This window comes from Temnothorax nylanderi, unplaced genomic scaffold, assembly GCF_030848795.1.
Source record: "Temnothorax nylanderi isolate EJ_2023f unplaced genomic scaffold, tnyl_v1.0 TNYL_tig0214_pilon, whole genome shotgun sequence".
Lineage (NCBI taxonomy): Eukaryota > Metazoa > Arthropoda > Insecta > Hymenoptera > Formicidae > Temnothorax > Temnothorax nylanderi.
The window spans coordinates 256659-279196 of NW_027249276.1; the positions used below are offsets into that span (position 1 = coordinate 256659).

At 40.3% G+C, this 22538-nt stretch overlaps 1 protein-coding gene across 8 annotated transcripts in view; it reads right to left on the reverse strand.

The window, feature by feature from the left end:
* Mamo (zinc finger protein 628-like) overlaps positions 1 to 22538 on the reverse strand; it is a 63636-nt gene that overhangs the window by 40247 nt on the left and 851 nt on the right. For 2 of the 8 annotated variants that reach the window (XM_071717497.1, XM_071717504.1), the window contains exons 1-3: positions 18615 to 18629; positions 3462 to 4590; positions 2607 to 2699 (exon numbers count right to left, since the gene is read on the reverse strand). In XM_071717497.1, the coding sequence (XP_071573598.1) occupies positions 2607 to 2699; positions 3462 to 4590; positions 18615 to 18616 (1224 nt within the window). In that variant the 5' untranslated portion in view covers positions 18617 to 18629. The other 6 variants (XM_071717502.1, XM_071717501.1, XM_071717503.1 and 3 more) reach the window with 6 other exon arrangements.

Sequence of the window (22538 nt, forward strand, 5' to 3'; positions counted from 1 at the left end):
CTAAGCTTACTAAATGTGAGACGTGATATAAAATTAACTTTAAGAAAAGATTGATTCTAAATTGGTCAAGAAATCGATAAACAAAACGAACGGCGATAGTTTCGAGGGAGACATCTTGCATATATATAAATGGATAAATATATATACGTAGATATAATATAGCAACAGATATATATGTATACGGGCTCATGACAACCCCCACAGCCTCGTTCTCAACCCGCCCCTCTCGTCCCTCCTCCCTTTTATCGTACTCGCAGCGTATGTGCCGCGCCGCAAAATTTATTCGCCGTAGCAAAAGGCATTGCACTCAACCAAAACGACAAATTGAAATACAGATATTACAAAGTAACAAATGGTATAATGAATATGTCAACAATCTGCCAATATATGTGTATATATATATATGTATACACATATAAATATATATATATATACATATTGTGCGAAAAATATATATGTAAATATATATAAATATTTATACCACAGTGTACAAACGATATGCGATGTATACATAACGTATGTGTATATATATGTATATATATTTATGTATATATATATATAAATGTAGTAAAAAAACAATCATGGCCAAAAACGAAGGTCAACTTCTTGACAGTGAGCTAGCAAGACAGGCTGGCAGGACGGGAGAGGATTCGTTTGGCTTTTCGTAGTCTCTTTCGCTTGTCAATTTTTTCGTCTCTCTCTTTCTCTCTCTCGCTCTTTCTCTTTCTCTCTCTCACTCTCTCTCTTTCTCTCTCATGACAGACTTTGAGCGCACTTTTTCGGTCCCCTCAAAGCACGTGGGGATGGAATTCACAGACGGAAGGGGCCGAGCTTTTACGATTGAGTGGTACACTCTTGGCGCGAGCTGCACGCGTAGCAAGCAGAAGAATGCTGAAGGGGTAGAAAAGGGTTGTGAGGTAGTGGAAGATACAGAGTCGTGAAACTGAAGATGAAAGTTTCGTATTCTTTAATTAAGTATAAATTCTTCATATAACCTAGCCCTTCCTTGCTTCAATGCGTTTTACGCCTGTTTCGAGCGCCACTTTAGAAAATTGTCCTACTTAAGAAGGTAAATCGGGTATAATTCGCTTTGGCCCAATAAAGTTCACGTCTCTGTAGTCACATTTAGAAACCGGGACAAATGAATGAAGTAGATAAAGACGAGAAACTGGACTTCCGACTTCCGAGCAGAGACGAAAGACAGAGAGAAAGATAGAGAATACGTGTATGCATCTGTGTATCGGAAAGCAGAGAGAAGACGAAGGGTGTGACGGACAGTAGATTAGTTCGGAAAAGAAGACAATATATTCGCCACGATAGATGGGCATGCATAATCTCGTTTCATCATATTTATCAGTTATTACGTCTCAATGATATTCTTAAACGAATATGACACATGAATGAAAACTCGATATAAAGAAGGTTTAAGTATCACAAATAAGAGTCTCAGAGAAGGAAATCCTTTTAAGCGATATTGATAATTAGGAAATGTACATAAAGAATCGTCCTTGCATCTATATGAATGTGCGTTGTATTTACATAATAAATATTCCGGTAACTTAGTGTCTTCAATTTTTTATAAAAGCTATTCAACAAATAATTTGTTGCAAGTCTGACATTTACACTCCCTCTTTGTGAAATCTTATCATGTCAAAATCTTTGCTGCAATAGTTTTGAACTCACTATCCTTCTCTCTTTTCTTCGTTCACCATTACAATATTTACATTATATATCACGCGAATCTAATTGCAGCTAAAAGTCATATAATTTACCCGAAAAAAGTTATATGAAGGATATTTTTAAAATGACGCTTTGACGTCAACAGAGAAAATACGTCGACAAGTGCGTCGACTGATACAGAGAAAATCTTAGAAAGCATCTCTTATCGAAACATTGAAAGAACTCGATCATAAGGAGTGGGTTACTATAAGCTTACTGTCGGCAGGTAAAAATTGTTACGAGTAAAGCGCAAGAACGAACGAGAATCCTGCTTTCTGTGAGAATCATTGATCATGGTTCTCACGCGAAACACCGCAGAGTAACGGCAATTTCGCGTTGATAACGCGATAATCCTATCAAATTAGCAGGGAGAGCAGCAAACAGCAAAGCACTTGGGCACATGCAAGAGACCCACATGCAAAGTGAATTCGACGCACATACACATACACGCGTTGCGTACGCGCGTGTACGTGCGTATGCGATCACCGTCGGACTTCTGGGTGAAGCAAAGTACGTTTATAATGCATCGACGATACTTGGATACTTGATAGTCGCGTCTGTCGTCATACCGGGTAGCACGTCACGAATGATCCGCCGTGATTCGGTCATAATAATGATGTAGCACAATGCATTGCAACGCATAATTACAGTTGCAACTTGAAGGGACTTGGCGCAATAGATAGTCGTCTCATCCGCAACGCGCAGCTCCTGCCGACGATTGCGAACGAGCGAGACGTTTATCAATATATAGTATATGTATATATATATATGTATATAGAAATGCAGAGCAAAGAGAGGATACGAGAATAAAAAGTAGTCAATAATAAATTGGAAATATATATAGATATGTATAATATATATGGCTCGCCGGAAAGAGGGAGACTTACCGGATCTGGCGGAAGTCTGTAGTCTGCGGATATCTCGCTGCTCACGCTACGTTCCTCGGTCGACCTTTCCCAGTCCATTTCTTTTTTCAGGGACTGCAATGGAAAAGTGCATCCGGTTTATATCCAGGTAATAAATATACAATAAACGAGTGATATCGAGATCACGGTTGTCATACGGCGCTATCGACAGATAGCATCGAAATTATTGTCGGTTTCCTTTCTGTATAATAATTTCAATGTTCGTCATCAATGTTTCAAGAACATTGAATGCGCATATCTTGCTATCGCAAAATAAAATTGACAAATGAATAAATTGATTCAAGTACAAAAGCTTCCGTTTGTTTGTAAACAAGCTAAATGCAGAAGAAAATCCTTACGATAAAGCTTTATCGAATTCATATCAATATTTTTTAAAACATATTTCACAATTTCCAACGCAAATTTTAATGGTTTAATAGATTTTTTGGTCGATTTAAATTTTAAGTTCAATTATATTGTATATCGACGTAATATAACCGATTAACATTTTATCGATACTCGAAGTTACAAGGTACTTAAACAACTTATTTTCTAATGTATCTAGGCAAGCAAGATTCAACACAGATCTGCAAATATATCAAAGTTTTTACATAAATATGTAGTATTTAAATTAATATATAATCATTCAATGTACATAATATGAAAGATCTATTTGATTACCCTAAACTTTTTAAGCTCAATTCATATCATTCCTCTTCCTGCTCGATATCGAAGATAAATATTACGTCAGCTAAGATTGTTTCTAAGTTCACTGGATCCTGCTTGCCCGGATCAGGATGGAATTTCCCCTCAAAGATTAATCTCATTGTTACTTACTAGCGGAACTTGCTGGACCGGGGGTAAGCCCGAGGGGCCGGCGAGGGGCTCGGTACTGTGCGGGGACGGAAGCCGGCTCTGCGGCAGGTTTAACGGTAGCACGCCACCAGGCGCGCCGCCGCCGGTGTTGTTACTGAGGCTCATGTCGGATGGTCCGCTGTGCACCGAAATCGGGCTGAGAGAGCCGGCCCTCGTCTCTTCGAGGCTGGCCGCATCCTCGGAGTCCCTCCTGGGTCGGTCGAGGGCCAACGGTCCCGGGCACGGACTACCGGGCCCCGCGGGCGACGGCGGACAATCCGTCATGTCCACCGCATCCGCAGTTTCGCTGGGGGTGTTCTGTACAATGCTGCTGGATTGCTGCTGCTGCTGTTGTTGCTGTTGCTGCTGCTGCTCGCATTCCTTAGCACCGGCCGACACTCCTGTGGTGACGTTCAATTCCCGTTCCCTCTCCTTGCCGCTCGTCTCTTTTATACTCTCCCGATCTCGTTCTCGTTCTCGTTCTCGTTCTCGTTCTCGTTCTCGTTCTCGTTCTCGTTCTCGTTCTCGTTCTCGTTCTCGGTCTCGGTCTCGTTCTCGTTCTCGGTCTCGTTCTCGTTCCCGTTCCCGTTCTCGTTCTCGTTCTCGATGATGCTCTCGTGATGTATCGGAGGTGTTTGTGTGTTGTTGTTGTTGTTGTTGTTGCTGCTGCTGCTGCTGCTGTTGCTGCTGTTGTTGCTGTTCTTCCCTGGATGCTACCGCCGCGTTGATGTTCGTCATGTCCGCTAGACCCTTAACCTTGAGGCTCTCCGCTGTCTTGAGGAGGGCCGATAACTGGCAGTACTCGACGTTTACCTCGCCCTTGTACATGAAGTCGACGAGGGTACGTAGCTCGGCGAAACGTACGTCCTTTAGGATAACGATGGGGTGACGGTTCGGATGGTCGAGGAACAGGGCCTGGAAGTAGCTGGAGCACGCGGAGAGGACTACCTTGTGTGCGCGTATCGACGGTCCCTCCGTGCACGCCAGTGTCACGTCCACCAGCGACTCCGACTCCAGCAGTTGACTGAACACACCCAGCAAGTTGCTCTGATGATTGTTCCACCTCAGGCAGTAATGCTCACTTCCCATGTCTGAACTGCACCCCGCAACCCTGCTATATAAGAAAGACTTGTACCTTCCGGTACTCGTAGCCACTAGCGTTGCCTAACAATGTACCGCGTCACGTGGCCCAGATATCGCGACTTCTTCGGCTAGTTGACAGTGTTGACACGACAGAGCGAGATATTCCGCACAGGAAAATATTAATAAAGAGGTAATTTCACCTCTGTCAAAATTGAATTTTATATCTTTTCGTAGTTTTTAAATTTTATTGAAGCTAAATAGTTTGGTAATTACGGGATTCAAGTTTTTCTTATTAGGCCGTTTCTACAATCAGTCGTATGTCGTAGTCGGATGTCGAAACGCAGTCGATGGTCCAATAACAGAATTTCTTTTTCGAAAACGAATTTTCCTCGTTGGACCCTCGGCTGCGTTCCGACATCCGACTCCGACATACGACTGATTGTAGAACCGGCCTTAAAATTTATTTAAGAAAACTCGTAAAAAGTTTTGTTACCTATGAAAAATTCTAAATTCAATTTTCTAAGACTCCCAAGTTAAACATCTTCTTGATTACAACAAAAAAATATTCATGTCTCGATCACTTTTTGTCGAGGAAAGATCATTTCGATTTTCCGCAAGGAATAATCGTCACGCGAAACATTTTACATTTTAACGACCCGATGAAAGGTGCGTGCGAGCGACGTGAGTAATGCGATTCTTTTGACGCGTAATCGCGGTGTATAATTCAAAGAGCGTTTCTGTTTTGCAACATATCGACGCACCGTCGCATCACACCAACATACTCTTGCGAATGCATAAGCACACCCGTCGTCGGTGCGTCCAAACACATCCGGAGATGCACGACCGATATCAGCTGAACGATACGGGCTTATCTTTTATTATTCCTTCTCCCGCGTTCGACTTTATTTATTGCTGCTGCCTAATGCGTGAAACGGCGCACACGCACGTGTCGCGACATATGCGCAACCCGGCGAGCGACACGCACACACATAATTATGCCGAAGCGTTATTCGCGTAAACGTGCATTCGCGTGATATATCCGCGGATATATGCGCGATGGCGTGTATGTACCCGCCGTACGATACTCGCGTGATTCGTTTGGCTCCCGCGATATTACGGCGGTGCATGACAGAACCTCCGTCATATATACGGTGCTCCGAAACTCTGTCTCCGATTATTTCAAGAAAATTCTAAGCTTCAAACTTCTTCATTGAAATCTTATCGAGACAGAGCTTAGTTTACATGTTATAAATAATTAAAAATAAAAAGGTTCATACAAATTATTCGATTATGAAATTTCAAGTAATGAAACGTTTAGTAGCCGTACAAATTCCAAAAATTAAATTCTCCCTTTATAGAATTATTTGAGATTTAGTTAAAAGGAAAAATTATACTGATCTATTTATTATATAAAGACTGAGCACTCTGAACGGTGGAAAATCGACAACTGGGAGATCAAGCGGATATCTCCTTTATACTTTGACGCCGCTTTATATCGTTCGGCCAATTACGCTGCAGTCTGTGCGAAGTTACTGTATCGCGAATTGGAGGGAAGCAATGTCGAAGCGCGAATAATCAGTTTTCGAGCGTTTTAAAACAGAGGTTCGCGCACAGCGCGCATTCAGGCTTCAGATAAATTGCACCTGTCAATGCACCGGGACGGTTATAGGAATTACCTGTACTCTCGCCGGCTAAATATAGCGTCGATACGGTCGTTACGCATTGATTTCATCGTTTTACGGCTATAACGTCGGTTGTTACCGGAACCCTCGAAACTTTTTTTTTCGCCGGAAGCGCTAGAGGCCCGTTAAGCGGTAAACTTTATTTGCCAACTTGCATCAAGTAATTTTCATTAAAGATGTAACGACAATCTTGTCGTGAAGTATCGATTGATATGTTTACAAGCTTAACGCTTTCAACTCATATTTCATATCATCCCCGTGAAATGAATTTATTTACGACGAGTTTGAAATAACATCCTCGATGTTTATAAATTGCAAAGTCCATAATTACTATTTATAATACAAATCTGTAATAATAATTTAATGTAAATATACCGGAATATAGAATGCACATATAATACATGTAATGACAATTTATATAATTTATAGTAATGCAAATAATAATAATGCTAAACGTATGGGAATATTATTCGCAATTCCTGTTTAATAAAGTATTATTATCAAGATCATGAGGGTCCATCCTCCATATCTAAAAAAGAGATGTAAAGTCGATACTCGAATCTATCGAAGTTTATTGTTGTCGCTTTTCCGCGATGCCGATTGGTTCTCTCGCTGCGCTTACTTCATTTGCAGCTGATGTCATCGTATATTTTGACAGTTGTGTGTATCAAGGAGTTAATAGTGTAATAGTAATAGCATAATGTTAAAGCCAAATAGCGCGCGCGAATCGCGCGTCTGTGGTGTCTAGTATTTAAAAAAAACATGCAAAAACAAAGAAACAATGTTAAATAATTTTTTTGCCGAGCCTAAGCCTGCAGCTAGCGCACTTTTTCCTGTAATAATTACGCGTTACGTGATTACATCCGATATAGCTGTTCTCGAGCATGTAAACGCCGAGCATAAAACACGTTGCGCATCGATCGCGGAATACATTGCCGTATTAAGTATATAAAAAAAGAGGAAGGAGACAAATCTTGCACCATTCGCGCGCGCGCCCCGGTGGTTTATCTTTCGCAAATACAGAAATCGCCTGATTTAATCCAGTGAAGATGTGAACGCGCACGCCACGAAACGCCCCGCTGCGGCTTCCCGCTCTTTTTCCGCGCAATAAACACCGCAGCGGGTTCTCCCTCGCCGCGCTTTACAAACTTTATTCACAAGTACTAGTTTCAGCGAAATCGCTTAATAGCGAAAGTTAAGAACCCAAAGTGGATGTACATATCTATGGACGCTCGTGCAGTGAATGGAGAGTGCAACCGTATAGTGGCGCACAATCCTAAGTACGTTCAAGTCCAATCAAATGTTTACTCTCATTTAAATTGTTACGCATACTTCTCCGCTGTTTATTGTCATCATAATTTTTATTATTATTCTACTTCATTCTCTTGATTTCATTATGTGATACTTCAATGTTGAGAAATAATCTGTTTTCGAATTTTCATACTTGTAATCACTTACAGACCTCGAAAAAATCTCGTCCATTACTGTTAAAAAATTTCCTCGATATACAATAAAATGTTTTACTGTTTACCTTCTATACGCAAAACAATCTGATGGCTTGTCACCAAAGGCTCCTTCTCGTCTGATAGCCTGTATTTATAATCGTATATATTATCAATATAAAATCGAAATCGATATGAAGATATCTGACGATGTTTATCTCTCAGGCGGTCGGCGCCCTGCCAGTGGCAACCATTTCGTCGCCGATGTCGATGTTTATATCGAACGACTACTGTAATTTTTGTTACTGTTAGAGAATCTATATATTTCACTACTTTTTCCGAATTGACGTTTCTTTAAAGACTAGTATATAAACGTAAATTTTAATGATTAAAAATAAATATATTCATATTAGATCATTTAAAATAAAGTTATTAAAGATTATTTTCTGTTTTATAGAAAGAGAGTTTTAGATAAGCTATACAGAGCGATACACAAAATGTCACAAGTAATTCGTACATGATATTTTTCTATCTGTAAATTCCTTGACAGTGAAAAAATTGATTGACAACCATACGACCGACATCCTATTTAAATTATTACATATATAGACTTAGAACATTTCCCGAGACTTTCTCCGGTTCCTAGATTTCCAGGTTTTTAACAACGATTGTACTACAAGCGTGATTGTTTCCTTTCTGTGCTGCGTGTACTTAATTTTCCTGCATGATTTTTCTACGGAGGTTCGCGATAGCCGTGGCGCGCGGCCGGCGCGTATTGTTACGTAAGTCGATACGGCCCACACGCCGCCGTTATTTATGTCATTTCAGAGGTTTTCTTTGGGTCAATCCGTTTACGAACAATATGCACATGCAGTTCACGACGCGAGAGCATCGAGAATGGTCGCTCGCATTTTTCTTTGTGTCTGATGTAAATTTGTCTTTGAAATAGCGAATGACGGTAGAATTATACGGGTCTTATCGCATTGTCTCGACGCATAAAATTAAATTTTACGCTCTGATCTAACGAAAAGATAGGCTAGTCTAATCTTTTAACAAATATAGAAATCAAATGCACAAAAGTATCAAAAATATTTTGCGAAATTAGAAAATAATTATATTTATATAAAGTAATTATATTTAGTACTAATTACAAAAATAATTTATCAAATGATAATTTTTATACTGTGTGCAGACTGTCAAATTTAATCAGACTTGTAATTTTAAAAAGTAATAATAATTTAACTGTGATTGTCATACTATGACATAAACGATTTGTCTCAATCTTAAACTTGGCAAGATATCTAAATAAGATATATTTCTTTGTTGGCTACCTCGTCTCTCATAATTTCTTGTTTACAATCAAAATGTCGTTTTAAAATGCCAGGTTTAAATTAGATTTGCATATAAAAATATTAATACAGTTATTTTCTATAATTATTACTATATCTTCTGTATAAAAAAGTTTATTTCAGAATTGTATTTAAAAAAACAAAAATTGTATATTTTCTACTATATATTTCCTTCACTTTACATTCTCAATTATAATATAATTCTAAGCTAACAGTCTTAACTTTAATTAAATTTAGAAAATTATGAATAATAATCCATCTTGTAATTTTTATATACAATATCTTTACGGAAGATCTTCCAGAAAGTCTGGAAGAAATCGTGAAATCGCGATAGGAGAAATTGATCGAGCCGATGGGAGGTCCATTTTCGCCGCATAAATTGCAAGATTACAGCGTTCCTCTTGCATGCGCGATCCGCGTGGTAAAATTAGCCGATGCTACCGGCGCGGCGGCGGTGCGGCAAAAATTCGCGGCCATGCGTTAACGCGCGCGTGTGTGCAAGCGCGTGGGTGACGCGCGCGCGTGTTCATACGTGCGTATACATAGCCGACCGCTGTCCGCGATTGCGCACGTTGTACGCACGATTCGTCGTGGCGCGTGTTAATTGATACGCGTTCGCAAGTACGTGTGTGCGCGAGAGCGTGGGACGGATAACGCTGGCGAACGTCGAGATATCGGTCGGTCGGCTTAACCCTCCGAATGAGAGAAACGAATGCGACTCGCTTTGCGAATTTTCTTCCATCGCCTGACATGTTTCGCAAAGTTTCGCAATAATCTGTTCGTTGCGTGTGTTCGGTAATACACACATTCGATGCATCCGATAATATTCCACATAAAAAAAAAATAATAAAAATGTTTCCTAATACAAGATATCTATAATACATACGAGATTTCGCGTTTTGATTATGAGGTTTCAGTGATATACGTTTCGAACATTTATTTAAAAAATCTTACTTTTAACAGTAATCTTAAGTGAACTCTTTCTATAAAACTGCTATAAAACTACTATAAAATCTTATGTTTTCGCAATACAATGATCATAGTATTCAATGTTAAACATTTAATAATTTTATAGAATATTTTTAAAATATCGAAATTTTTGCATATTTATGCAATTTATATTATCGACCGATCCAAGGAGAAATCTAAAAATATACACAATTATGCCTCTTTGACGCAATTTAGATAATTGCGAAATACTAAACACAAAGCATTGTGTGCATCCATTTCTCCTAGAAAATCGAAGTATCGTCTCATGAAGCGAAACGAGATTACGATCAAATTGATACCATCGGAAACGTAATCGTCGCTGGGTGCATAGTTGAAAATATTTCAGGTCCGTCCCTGGTTTGCGTCAAGTGCGTCTTACGAAATCACGCGTTCCGTATCGCTGCGGCCGCACGCACGCGCGACTCGCAGATGCGCGTCACGATCGACACGCGCAGATTTTCCGCAAACAGCACGAATGCACGGACGACGGGTGAAACACGCGCGCATCGCGCTGGGAAGCGTGAGAGAATTATTTTTTCTTTTTTCTTCTTTTCTTTTTTTTTTTCATTCTGCGAAATCATTACGGAGTACAATACCGACGGTACTCCTTTCAGCGATATGCAACGACGCGTGCGTTTTTACAAATTGTACAATATAGTGTATTTTAGTATCGGTGACACCTAACTAGGAAGCAACTTAAACTCCTGTTTATATGTAATGAAAAAATTTGTTAAAGATAAGGATTTCTTTCGAGAAATATATAAATGCTCAAAACCTCGTGCGTTTTCCGTTTCTTTTCGTTAACAGAATTACTGTGTATATTTATAGCGATTTTTTGTTTTAGTACATATTTTACGTTTTTAAAAATATTATTCCATAAAAAATTGTCCTGTTTACAGAAATAAACTGAGAATAACCTGCTTTAATATAATCATTTCCTCCTCTTCACACTGCTCATTTTCTTACGCTCCTATATCGATTTCTTGAAACAAAAGTAATTAACTCGTACAATTCGATTATTACGAGCAAAAACGGGTTATCGCGATTAACTGCCGCTGGAGAGTAGTCTTGGGAAATACCGACAATCTTCTCGCGAATTTTACGTCGAAGAAAAACAGTTACGATTATATATTATGCACGCCATATTAAAGAACTTGATAAGACAATTTTCTATCTATAGCAGTGTCATTTGAGGCGCAATCCGCTGTCACTCGTCGATATACGCAATAAAGTGATTGGGGCATTTCACGAACGCAGCGATATCCTTTGTTCAAAATGGAACTGCACAAATCAATAACGCTTGTGGGAAAACTTGAGAAAGGTTTTACAAAGCCATACTTTAATAGCAACTTTTTTTCGTAGGGTAATGTACCAACGCGTATTTATATCTCTGGCATTTTAAGCGATATTAAAGAAATGTTGACATTACGGAAATGACACCTTGTTATTTATAATCGATTATTATAAAATAAAGCGACTATACGTGGGAGGTACCGCGATCATTATACCGGATCCAATACCATATTTCCCGACATCCTGTTTCCTCAGGTCGGCTTTTACGCGCACTTAAGTGTACTTATATCGAACGGCCGTGGAACAACGGGGATTGCTCCGCAAGAATTGTCACATTCTAGAATAATTTAGAGCCTCTGAGGGGGATAGTAAATTTCGGGATGGGGTAGTTTCGCTTCAGAGAGGGATATTTCGTTTCGGCCGAACGTTCGTGTTAATTAGAAGCTGTGGGCAAATTTATTTGGAAGAAATGTAAGGTCTGCGTTAATTAGCGGGCGTGTGCGTATTGCGAGACGGTGCGTGACGGCTAATGACGATATATCGTGGCCGAAGCTACGGAGATAACGAAGGCGCAGGACTGCTAAATAGGAGAACATACACTCCTCCAGCTCGTATGGGTGGCAGTAATCGCGAACAAAGTAATTGCTAATCGTTAAATTTCGAAACGGCATGTAATTAAGGTTACTTTCGTTCTTTGCTTGAAATGAAATGAGTATTCGAAAAGATGTCTCGCCGATTAAAAATTACGTGAAAAATATTTTTCTTTTCTGTATGTCGACAGAAGATATGTAAAATAAAAAATGCAAGCATACACGGCGTATGAAATATATCAAAACACTTCTTAGGGGAATTATTAATTGGTTATATAGCAAGATGTGTTACTAGAAGGAGAATTGCTTATTCTCAAATAATAATTCATCTAATTTATTATCTTTTATCTATGTTTTCAATCTTACCTGTAATCATGGAATTTATATAATACAGGCAAATAATTAATCACAAACAAAAGATAATCTATACTGGAGACAAGATATATACTAGGTTAAAAACAATAATGTAAATAATAATAATAATAATATTAACAGATTAAAAAGTAAAAGTTAGCTCTAAGGAGTTAATACAAGTTAATAATATCATTTACAAGCCGTAAAATAAATTCAATGTAATAAACTCGAGAATTAAATTTTTATCACAGTAAAAGCTATTTGACTTTAATTGAAAAATCTGATCTTATTTATTTACATTCTTCTTTCTTTTTGAGCAAATTTTTTACAAAAAAATTTATACAAAATATTTATATAAAAAAATAGCCTTTCCTAAAATATTTTTACTGAGAAAATATCAAACCACAATTTTTTAAAGAGAGAACACGCATTGGATTATTTGGTTTTTATCGCCGTAGAAAACGCTTGCGCACACTGCGAAAGCTCCTTAAACTTTTACCTGGACAGAGGTATTTGAAAGTTCGTAGGAGTTTCGCGCCGGAGACGTAGTCGTAACTTTATGGCGCTTCGTTACAACTTCGACGACATTCCAAACAGTTTATCGACTGCCGTCTGAGAAAAAGAACATCGGTGTATCCATTTGAGAGGGAAAACGAGGCGAAGAGAAACATGGGAATAATAGAGAGATGTACGGGATGCCTCGCAACTACCGAATATCCTTTCAATCACGAATACTGAATGATATATTATACAAAAACATCAGTTTCTTTAATGGAGAAACATTTCACAAGTTACTGAAAATTGAAAGTTAAAGGTAGATTCTAATAAACTGAGTCCAAAAAATATAAATAAATAATCTTTTTCGTTTTCTTTTAAATGGCTTTAATAAAATAATATAGTAAAAATATAATTTGACTTTAGAATTGTTGAGATATTTAATGTTGAAGATAAAAATCTGCGGCAAATAAATTTGTTCTAGTTTTCGCTGTGGAAAAAGCGACTTGAATCTTCGATAGAATTTGTGATTGAAAGAAGTTCAGTTGTCTGGGACACCCTATATACCATGTGTCTCGAAATTCATGAGTCGGTTGACGCGGATCGATACGAATCGGCGCAATCGACGCGAAATCCAGGAGTCGATGCGGCGAACCGGAATTATCGTTGGAGTGACAGCGGTTGTAACGCATTATAATTAAATGATGAATTTTAGAATGAGCAAATCGTTCGCTCGTAACGAGCCAGACCGCAATGACGGCGCGGTAATTTTGATCGCGGTAATAATTTACGCTTTGTTTCTCCGCGGTGTAACGCAAATTTTGTTAAATTAATGGCGAGGAATAATCGAATCGTTCAACATATAGGCAATATAATATAATGAAGAGAGAATTATATTGCTATTATGCCGCAGCCGACCTGCACGGTTGACAGCAAGCGCTGAAAATTTTGTTTATACAAAATTTTTATAACGCGACGAATGCGGGTGATCGATTTTAGTAAACGTTCGTCTGAAATTCTGAAAATTCCATTAATTTAATCTATAGTCTAGAAGTTATTCTAGATTTGTAGATCTCAGAATCTATGTAGATATGTAGATTTGTAGCTTGTGAAATTGCATTTGAGAATCCACGCATCTGAGATTCCGTGCATTTAAAGATCAACAGATCCGAGAAAACTATAATGGGAAGATCCGTGCATTTAGGAATCTGGGTGAGTACTTGTTGAACAGAAGTTGTGAACAAAGAGATTTGTAGACTCGCTGATCTCTCGGAGAGAGTCAATGAATTTAAGGCTGCAGCAGTGAATGATCGGCAGCTGTACGATCGGTCAAGGATAGTAATATTATCTGGATGTTCGAGTCAATTACTCGGCGAAATTGACGCGTAACGGCCGGACTTCCGGCGACGCGGAGGTATTCCGGTTCGGTCGGGTATTTTTCGCGCAACTTCACTCGGTTACGAGGTTCCGACGGGGGATAAGAGATGTCTGGTAGTAGCACCTAGCCGTCGTTAACCGATGGTAACGACCGGCCTCTCTCCCACCCACGTTTAAACGCGAGCTGAACAGGTAGGAAGTCCAACTGAAGAGAGAGAGAGAGAGAGAGAGAGAGAGAGAGAGAGAGAGAGAGAGAGAGAGAGAGAGAGAGAGAGAGAGAGAGAGAGAGAGAGAGAGGGGGGGGAAGAAGAAATGGACAGAGGGAGAAAGATAGAGTGAAAGAGGGGAAAGATGAGATGAAAGGAGGGAAGGAGCGAGAGTGTGAAAGATCGCGGGAGAAAGAACCTGAAAGGCGAAAGAAAGAGCGCCGGAGGAAAGGGACATCCAGAAGAAGCGCGAGGCCGGGTTAGTCTAGCTAGGCTAGCCTAGACGAAAATAACGATGGCTCGCCATAAATCAGCCGAAGCGACGGTCACGACTGCGGGAATCGCACGGCACGGCGCGCGGCGAAAAAGCTCTGGTCGGTTACCAATGACTAATACCCCGTGGTGAGCTTTTTGCCGAGTGCTTCCTTTCACGCGCGCGACACGCTCGTGAACGGTGGCGGCGGCGATGCTGGCTCGCTCGCTCGCTCTTATCGGTCGCTTGTCAAGTAAAAAGAGCAATTGCACTATGACGAGACAAAGTACTGTCATGAAATATCGACAAATGATATTTAAAGATATTTATGTCAGAATTCAGAGTATGTCATAAGAAATGCGAACGCGCGGATATTTAAATAATCATCCGTACTTTTTGTAGAAGTTACGAAGCGTCGTCGTTAGTTTCGATATCGAGGCCAGACACGTAAGTGTCGATACCTTGTATCGTTGGTGTAGCACAGTAGAGAATTATTACGGTAAAGAATATACTACAAGTTACGGATAAAGTTAAGTGACAACGTCGGTGGTACTTAGGCCATAAATATCTCAGATGTCAGCATACTTGACTTCTGACCATTTGCGATCCTCGCATTTATAGCGAAGCGGAAGTCGATTTGCGAATTATAACGTGGCATTAACGAGGATCAGTTTCACGAATCTAATCGCGTGCGTATCCCACACTCGCCCCCCCCCCCCAGATCGTTCGTTTTAAATGCATTGCCAGCATTTAATGGCACGTATCGATTTCGAACCGCGATGAATGGCATCGACAACAGCACGCGGTTCGCGATCGGGGATAGCAGTGGTGCGAGGTAGGATAGGTAGGTAGGTACAATCGCCATCGGATAGAGATTGGGGACTGGGGGAAAGAGAGAAAACGAATCCCCCGCGAGAATGACATTTCGGCCGACGCGGACGCGGCGTACGGCATGGCGGCGGACGATGCGACACGCGCGCGGCGCGGAGATAGAAACGGGGGGGAAAAACAAATCTACGACTCGCGGGCGCGAATGATATTTCAACGGTGCGGCCGACTGGAGCAATTACTGGCGGAATATTGCAATCATTACGTCTCTATCTCGTCGCCCGAAAGCCTCGCCCGTCTGTCTCCGTCACGTTTTAAAAATGATCACGATATGTATATACGTGTACAGGTATATATGCCGGGGATTGTAGGCAAAACCGCCCATCGACGGTGCCTATCGAAAATCACTCTGTAGAATGCCGCCAATCAAAAGATCGTGAACCAGTGGAAACCGATTTAAGTCGTCCGGCCCGATGACAACGGGATAGATAGCTGTTACGCAATTTTTATTTTTTGTCATACGTATACACAGGGACGTGGAGGTTTGTCCTGGCATAGAGGGTATAGCGCGAGGTTACCATCCGTAACTATTTACTTTTTGCTATATATCAATAAATAAACAAATCAAGGTAAGAGCGATTTTTGATATCTGTTAAATATCCATTTTAACTTTTTGTAGAGAGATGCTTAATAATCATGTTTTTGAGAAAGAATCTTAAATAACTGTTTTCTTTTATACATATATTACATTGTTGAGAATTATACGTATATCTGTCTCACAAAAAATTGTATATACATGCTCTCAAAAATTAAAAATATTAAATGTGAAAATTATATGTAAAATTTATAAGTACAAGAATTGATGGGGTTTAAAACGCTGTAAGCTATATACCTAGTTCGTTCTAACTCCGAATCTTTCAAACGAAGGAAATATTATCGATAAAGAAACGCTAACTTTTCTTCAGTTCGCGCAAACGTTTGCAAACGAAAGTCTATCGCTTGACAACGTAACATTTCGAACGAGTAGGCTCTCTCGCGGTAGTTCTTATCTGTCGTGATTATGAATCGATAACCCATATTGACATACGTGCGTGAAAATACACGCATATGTTTTGCGTGGAAATACGCACGCATGCAGTTTTCCTCTCGAGTGTGTGACAATTAGATCACGAAGGCTGACTGCTGATGTTTAAACTCAACAGGATATCAATACTGTTATTCATTCGATATTGATACTAATCCTTTCTTTCCTCAAAAGCTAAGAGCTTGCGTCACAACGTAGCGACACGTATGTGATATTAAATTAGTAAAAATTAAAGATTTGAAATATATAAATTAACAGGCTAAGCTTCACGGACTGAAAAACAAAGTGAAAGGAAAATAATTGAAAAAAATGCACGTCATACGATATTTATATTAAAATAATTGTCGTAGCATTATTTTACTTCAATTTCTCGACGATCGCGAAGTATTGATCGAGTTAATTACTAAATGCTGGCAGGACTGTCTGTCGGGGGGACGCATCTTTCGATGTATATATTCTATTCTACGCATTTATTTTACCGTGACATTATAAAAAAATGGTTCGATCAATGCTTCGATGGAGCAGGAGTCTTGGACGCGTCGCTTTCTTTTGATTTATCAGTGTTAATGACCCCGCGGCGCGAGGATGCGTTAATCAGTGCAGAAAATGTACAAAATACCGCGGTCTCTCTCTCTCTCTCTCTCTCTCTCTCTCTCTCTCTCCCTCTCTTTCGCCATAGTCAGATGACTGTTTTTACACTGTTATGGTGCATGAGTTGGGCGACTTTTTAAATTTCGTGCTTGGCGACAAGATCGAAAAAGGATATTTACTATTTAATTAAAATAGCTTCCTTTTAGTTGCATGATAACTATTATAACTCATTTTCAAAACATGTATAGACGATGCATAACAGTAAAAAGATATTTTATTACGAAGTCAAATGTAAAAATTAAAACAACGACATATATATATATGTATATATATATTTTTTAAGGGAAACAATGGAAGCAGATATAAATAACTCAAAATGAATAAAATCAGATATAAAAATAATCTTTACGATCATTTCTAATCAGTAAAATTAATGAAGAAAATTATCTTTTCGATTATCTTTATACGTGGTGTTTTTGATTATTCATCACCTACATGCTAAATGGGTCATTTTTATATTCGAAAGTAAAGAGGCTAAAGATAAAAAGACTTAATATATTCTGAAAATACTTTGACAGCGCAATGATTATAGAACAGTTACACAAAGATTAAAAATAACCGACTTTAAATTTCCAAAGAATCTATCGCTAAAATGTTTCGGTACCTGAGAAGCAGACTAAAGTAAATTTAATTCTGTTGGTTTTGAGTTTTGACAGGTATGTGTTATAATCAGTAAAGCAATAAGTCTCTTAGAAAAACGAAGTAAATTTTATTTCACAGATATGATTATCTGATAATAATGCAATAACATAAAGATCACTATAATAAAAACCTTAGGTAAATAATTTGTATTCGTAAGATTAAAACTACTTCAAAGTATACATCACAAATAAATATACACATTACTTCGTGTACAAATTTTAATTTGACTGAATTTATCCAATGTATTAATCGCGCACCATTGCATCACCGTTCATTTAATTCATCAAATACGCATCCGTAATTACGCTTCTTCGCAGATTCATTCTGAGAACATGAGTTTTTCAACTTACATTCGTCTGCTTCTTAGGCGCAGGTTTTTCGACGGGTTTTCCAGACATCCTACGCACAATCTACGCGTCAAACAAATGTCTAACGCGCGTCTGCACGGCCCATTAGCATTCGGTTGTATGTACGCGTACGACGGAGCACAAGGGGGGAGCGGTGCATGCTGCCGGCGTCGTGTGGAGGGAAAGAGACGAAGCGACGCCAGCTGATCGACGCCGCGGCGCGGCGCGGCGCATCGCGACGTCGCGGTATCTACGATAGCAGCGGCGGCTAACGCCGTGTTGCAATTCTCTCTCGGGCGATCCTCAATGTCACGTACGCCGATAACGCGCCGCGGAAAATATCGTCGCGGAACGAGTGGCTCGGCTCGTCGGAAAGTCGCGCGCGGCCTCTCCGGCGGTGACGGCGACGGTGAACAATTGAACGCGTAACGATCGTTAAATGTCGGAAGGTACGTACGTACGTACGTACATATGCGTACACGTCGCGTCGCGCGGCAGGCAGACGGAGAATGGAGTAGAAAAAGATGGGGGCGAGACGCGGATAGAGAGGGAGCTAGGGACGTGTGTGTACTGAGACAAAGTGAGAAAAAGAGAATCAGAGAGGGAGAGCTGGAACACGCGACCTTCGCGAAACGTCAAATGTCTATGCTGCTTAGAGCGCAGGGCCGTACTGCCGAAAGAACCGCGCCTGCAATACGCGACAAAGATATCACTGCTTTTACAGAATTTATTTATTTAAAAAGCTTTCGGATTAACATGTTACTTATATTTGTATTTCTTTCTCTTTCGTTCAATTTTAATAACTAACAGTCGCGGAGTAACTATTCACTATTGTGGTTGATTTTTTTGCGTAGCGCATTTCTGCGCTATAAAGCAAACGTTAGAGTCACGTCAAATTTTACGAAACAACAAACGATAATGCAAATCTGAAATGAGACTTATGCACGGAGAGAATTTTTTGTTATATTTTACCCTTAAATTCACTACAAACTTGGGACAACTTGGCAACCAAGGAATTTTTAAAATATACAAAAGACATTTTACAAACAACGTGATAAAAATTACCAAGCAGATTGGTAAATTTTGAAAAATTATTGAAATTTCCTAGATATATTTTAGTAAAATTAATCAAACATATTTTATATTTTAATGTAATAGATATTAATATCTTTTATTATGGTAGATATTAATCAGAATAGCTCGCATAAAATTCTTGGTGGTACATGTTGTCCCACAACTACCATGATTTCAGGGTAAATTTTAAGAGAAAATTCTCTCCGTGTGATAATAATTCATATTCTCGCAGTATCGCAATGAACGTAAGGCTCTAAGTGTTTACCGTATTCGAAGTACGATATCGCAAGGGTTCGTTATTGAGGTTCTCTGTAAAATCCGACGTCTGTGACGTCCGTGCAACGTGACAACACGCGGACTCCGAACATCGGATGCAGTTCCCTGACGAAGACAGACTGCGCGGCGCGAGGGCCGAACCGAGGAACGAGGACGGAGCGTCGTCTTCGGTATTCTCGTCCTCGAGCCGCGAGCGATACGTCACGCGGTCTGTCTCTGTCAAGGCAAGTCGATCGCGGAAACGCTATTATCGTCGTCGCACAAGCGTTAGAATCGCGGCATAATGAAACGTAAGAATGAGAGAAGTGGGGAATAATCTACGAGGCGTTGCACTCTAAAGACAGGAAGATATTTCAGATTTAATATGCGAGATAATGTTTGGGATAAAAAAAAACAATGATTTAGTAAGAGATGAGATGAGATAAAAATTTTCATCAGATAAAATATAGGCATATCACAGTCATTTAAAAAGTATTTTGATTATACATGTTTGATTATACTCTCTATAATTGTGTTGAAGAACACAGCGAAATAGATATTGGCTGCATTCCGATATTCACTATCAGTACTGAAAATCTATATTTTTCTATTTTACGTCACGTATACTATAGATTTTCAGTACTGACAGTTGCTGACAGTAAATATCGGAATGCAACCAAAGATTTATTTTATTAAATATCGATAATTCTGATGACTTCAGTTTTCAATTTCTTTTACATGATTATATCGATTATGACAGATCAATTACAAAATCTATGATGTAATAATCGGATATTTACATCTGCCGAAGAATTTTTCGGATTATAATTTACAGTTCATCCGCTATAATGACGCGCGTCATAATTCACATTCTAGGAGTATAATAGACATGTATTCAACACAGAAAATCATTCTAACGAATCTGTTCGAAATGTCAGGGTTAATGGAATTAGTTTGAAACGGAAATTGATTCTAATCAAAGCTTCGGACGATGAAGTTCATTGAAACCAGTCGGAATTTGATCCCAGAGCGCGTGCCACCATTATCACTTGTACTTTATGTCAACGTGTGCGATAAAACAATGACTGTTTCATGTCCCTTTGCCGCGAATTCGACTAATTAACATAGTAAAGCAGGGTGAGAAAGCTGTCAAGCTGTCAAGGGCAAGCGGATATTGGTATGAAAAAAATTTTCACGCCGAAGCGCGCGCGCGCGCACTGTGCTTAGAATCTATTATTGGATCATTGTCAGTCAAGAAACTCAAATAACAAACAGAAAGTCTATACACATACGACACACGTCGAGTAAGACGAATCTATAAAAAGCGTAGAGAAAAAATGTTTCTTACAAAAAAATTTCTTTCGTATTGACATTCATTTAAAGTTTTTCACTTCTCTTTTTCTTTAACTGTGCCATGCAAAAATGAGTTGAACCCTTCCTCTATCACAAGAGTTTCAATTTTTTATAAATTTAATTAAAAATTTTACGTTATCGAGCCAGCTATCGTATGTAATTCATTTTTTCCAAATTTTGTGGATTAATCTTTATGACAAAGATGTCCTTATTTTCGTGATATTAACAAGTGACATCTTCAGATTAAATGTTTTAATAGGGGTGCTCGTGAAAAATATTCAACAATGATGAAAGGGAAGACTGATATCACGGATTAACTCATATTTGCATAACGTTATCCAAGTGGTTATATCTTCGATCAATTTAGCACGAATTCGTCAGAATGAGCCCACCTCGGAACTACGTCACTATGACTGCCGTTTCTGCCGCTGCTGAAGTGAAATCTGCGAGAGAATACGTCGATGCTCGAATAGTTAAGGCCTCCTCGACGCTACTCTCGTCGGAGCGGGCCGTTCGATCGCTCTAGATTTTCTCAGGACCGTCATGCTTTACTTTTACTCGCTCACTCGATGACGCTCCTCACCGATCATCGTGTTCCAAAAACAACCTCCCTCTTACCTCTCCCTACGTATTTCCCTCCCTCTCCCTCTTTTTCCCCATCAATTTCTCGACGCACGTGAGGTATTTTCGTCCGCCCGTATTTGCGGCTCGCGGGACACGCACTCTCGCAACTTGCCTCCTTCTTAACAACACGCGCCCGTATAATCACGCGGGCGCGCAATTTTTTGTCGCACCTTTTCTCGTGATGTTCTCCTTAAACTTCATTCATCTCCTCTTTTCTTTTCCTTTCGTCGCGAACTCGCGCTCGGAGCTATCGTACAGCTGAATGCTAATAAACGCAGCTGATTTCCTTCTCCCGGCCTCACTCCCTCTCCGCGATACATTTCAAGACGAGTGTCGACGACTCGAGATGCATCACGGACGACGGAAGCCGCGAGCAAAACGACGCGGAGTCGCGCTCGTCTCCTCTCGCGGCTCCAAACGCGTACGCGTCGTTCGCGCGGTACGCGTTGCACTGTTCACTGTCACGTGTGTCGCGGCACGTCGCGGCGCGTCGGGTCGCGTCGCGTCGCGGCACGCGCGAGGGCCACCGTGCCAAAAGCGTACGTCGCGAGATCGCTTTTTTCACTCTTTCTCTCTCTCTCTCTCTGCCCTCGCTCTTTCTCTCCCCCGATTTCTGGCCAGGTTTTTCCGCGAGGAGGAAGCCGAACTATTTCGAACGCGCGTGCACGTCACGGCTTAACGAATGCACGGAGATCGGCCACGAGATTCGAAAGCGGCTGCCAAGAGTTTTCGGGGCCGCGCAAGGTCGCCGCGCTGATTTATAATCGGCGGCTGTCAGAAACGCGCGCACGGACCGCTCACGAACGTGACGTGCACGCGCCGCGTCGTAGCGCGAGCTGTCAGAGCGCGTGTTTTCACGTGTGTCTCCACTGTCGTCCGAACGGTGCGACGACGCGCGCTCCGTACAGACGCGAGGAAGACAGAGAGAGAGAGAGAGAAAGGTCCTTCGTCACTTCACGCGTCGTGACAGCTCCGCCGAAACGCGAAACAACGCGCGCGGATCAACCGATCGGACGAATCAATACGACGAATATCGAGCACGAGTCGCGAATCTCGAAATATCATCCGATCTGAAAACCCGTGAGTG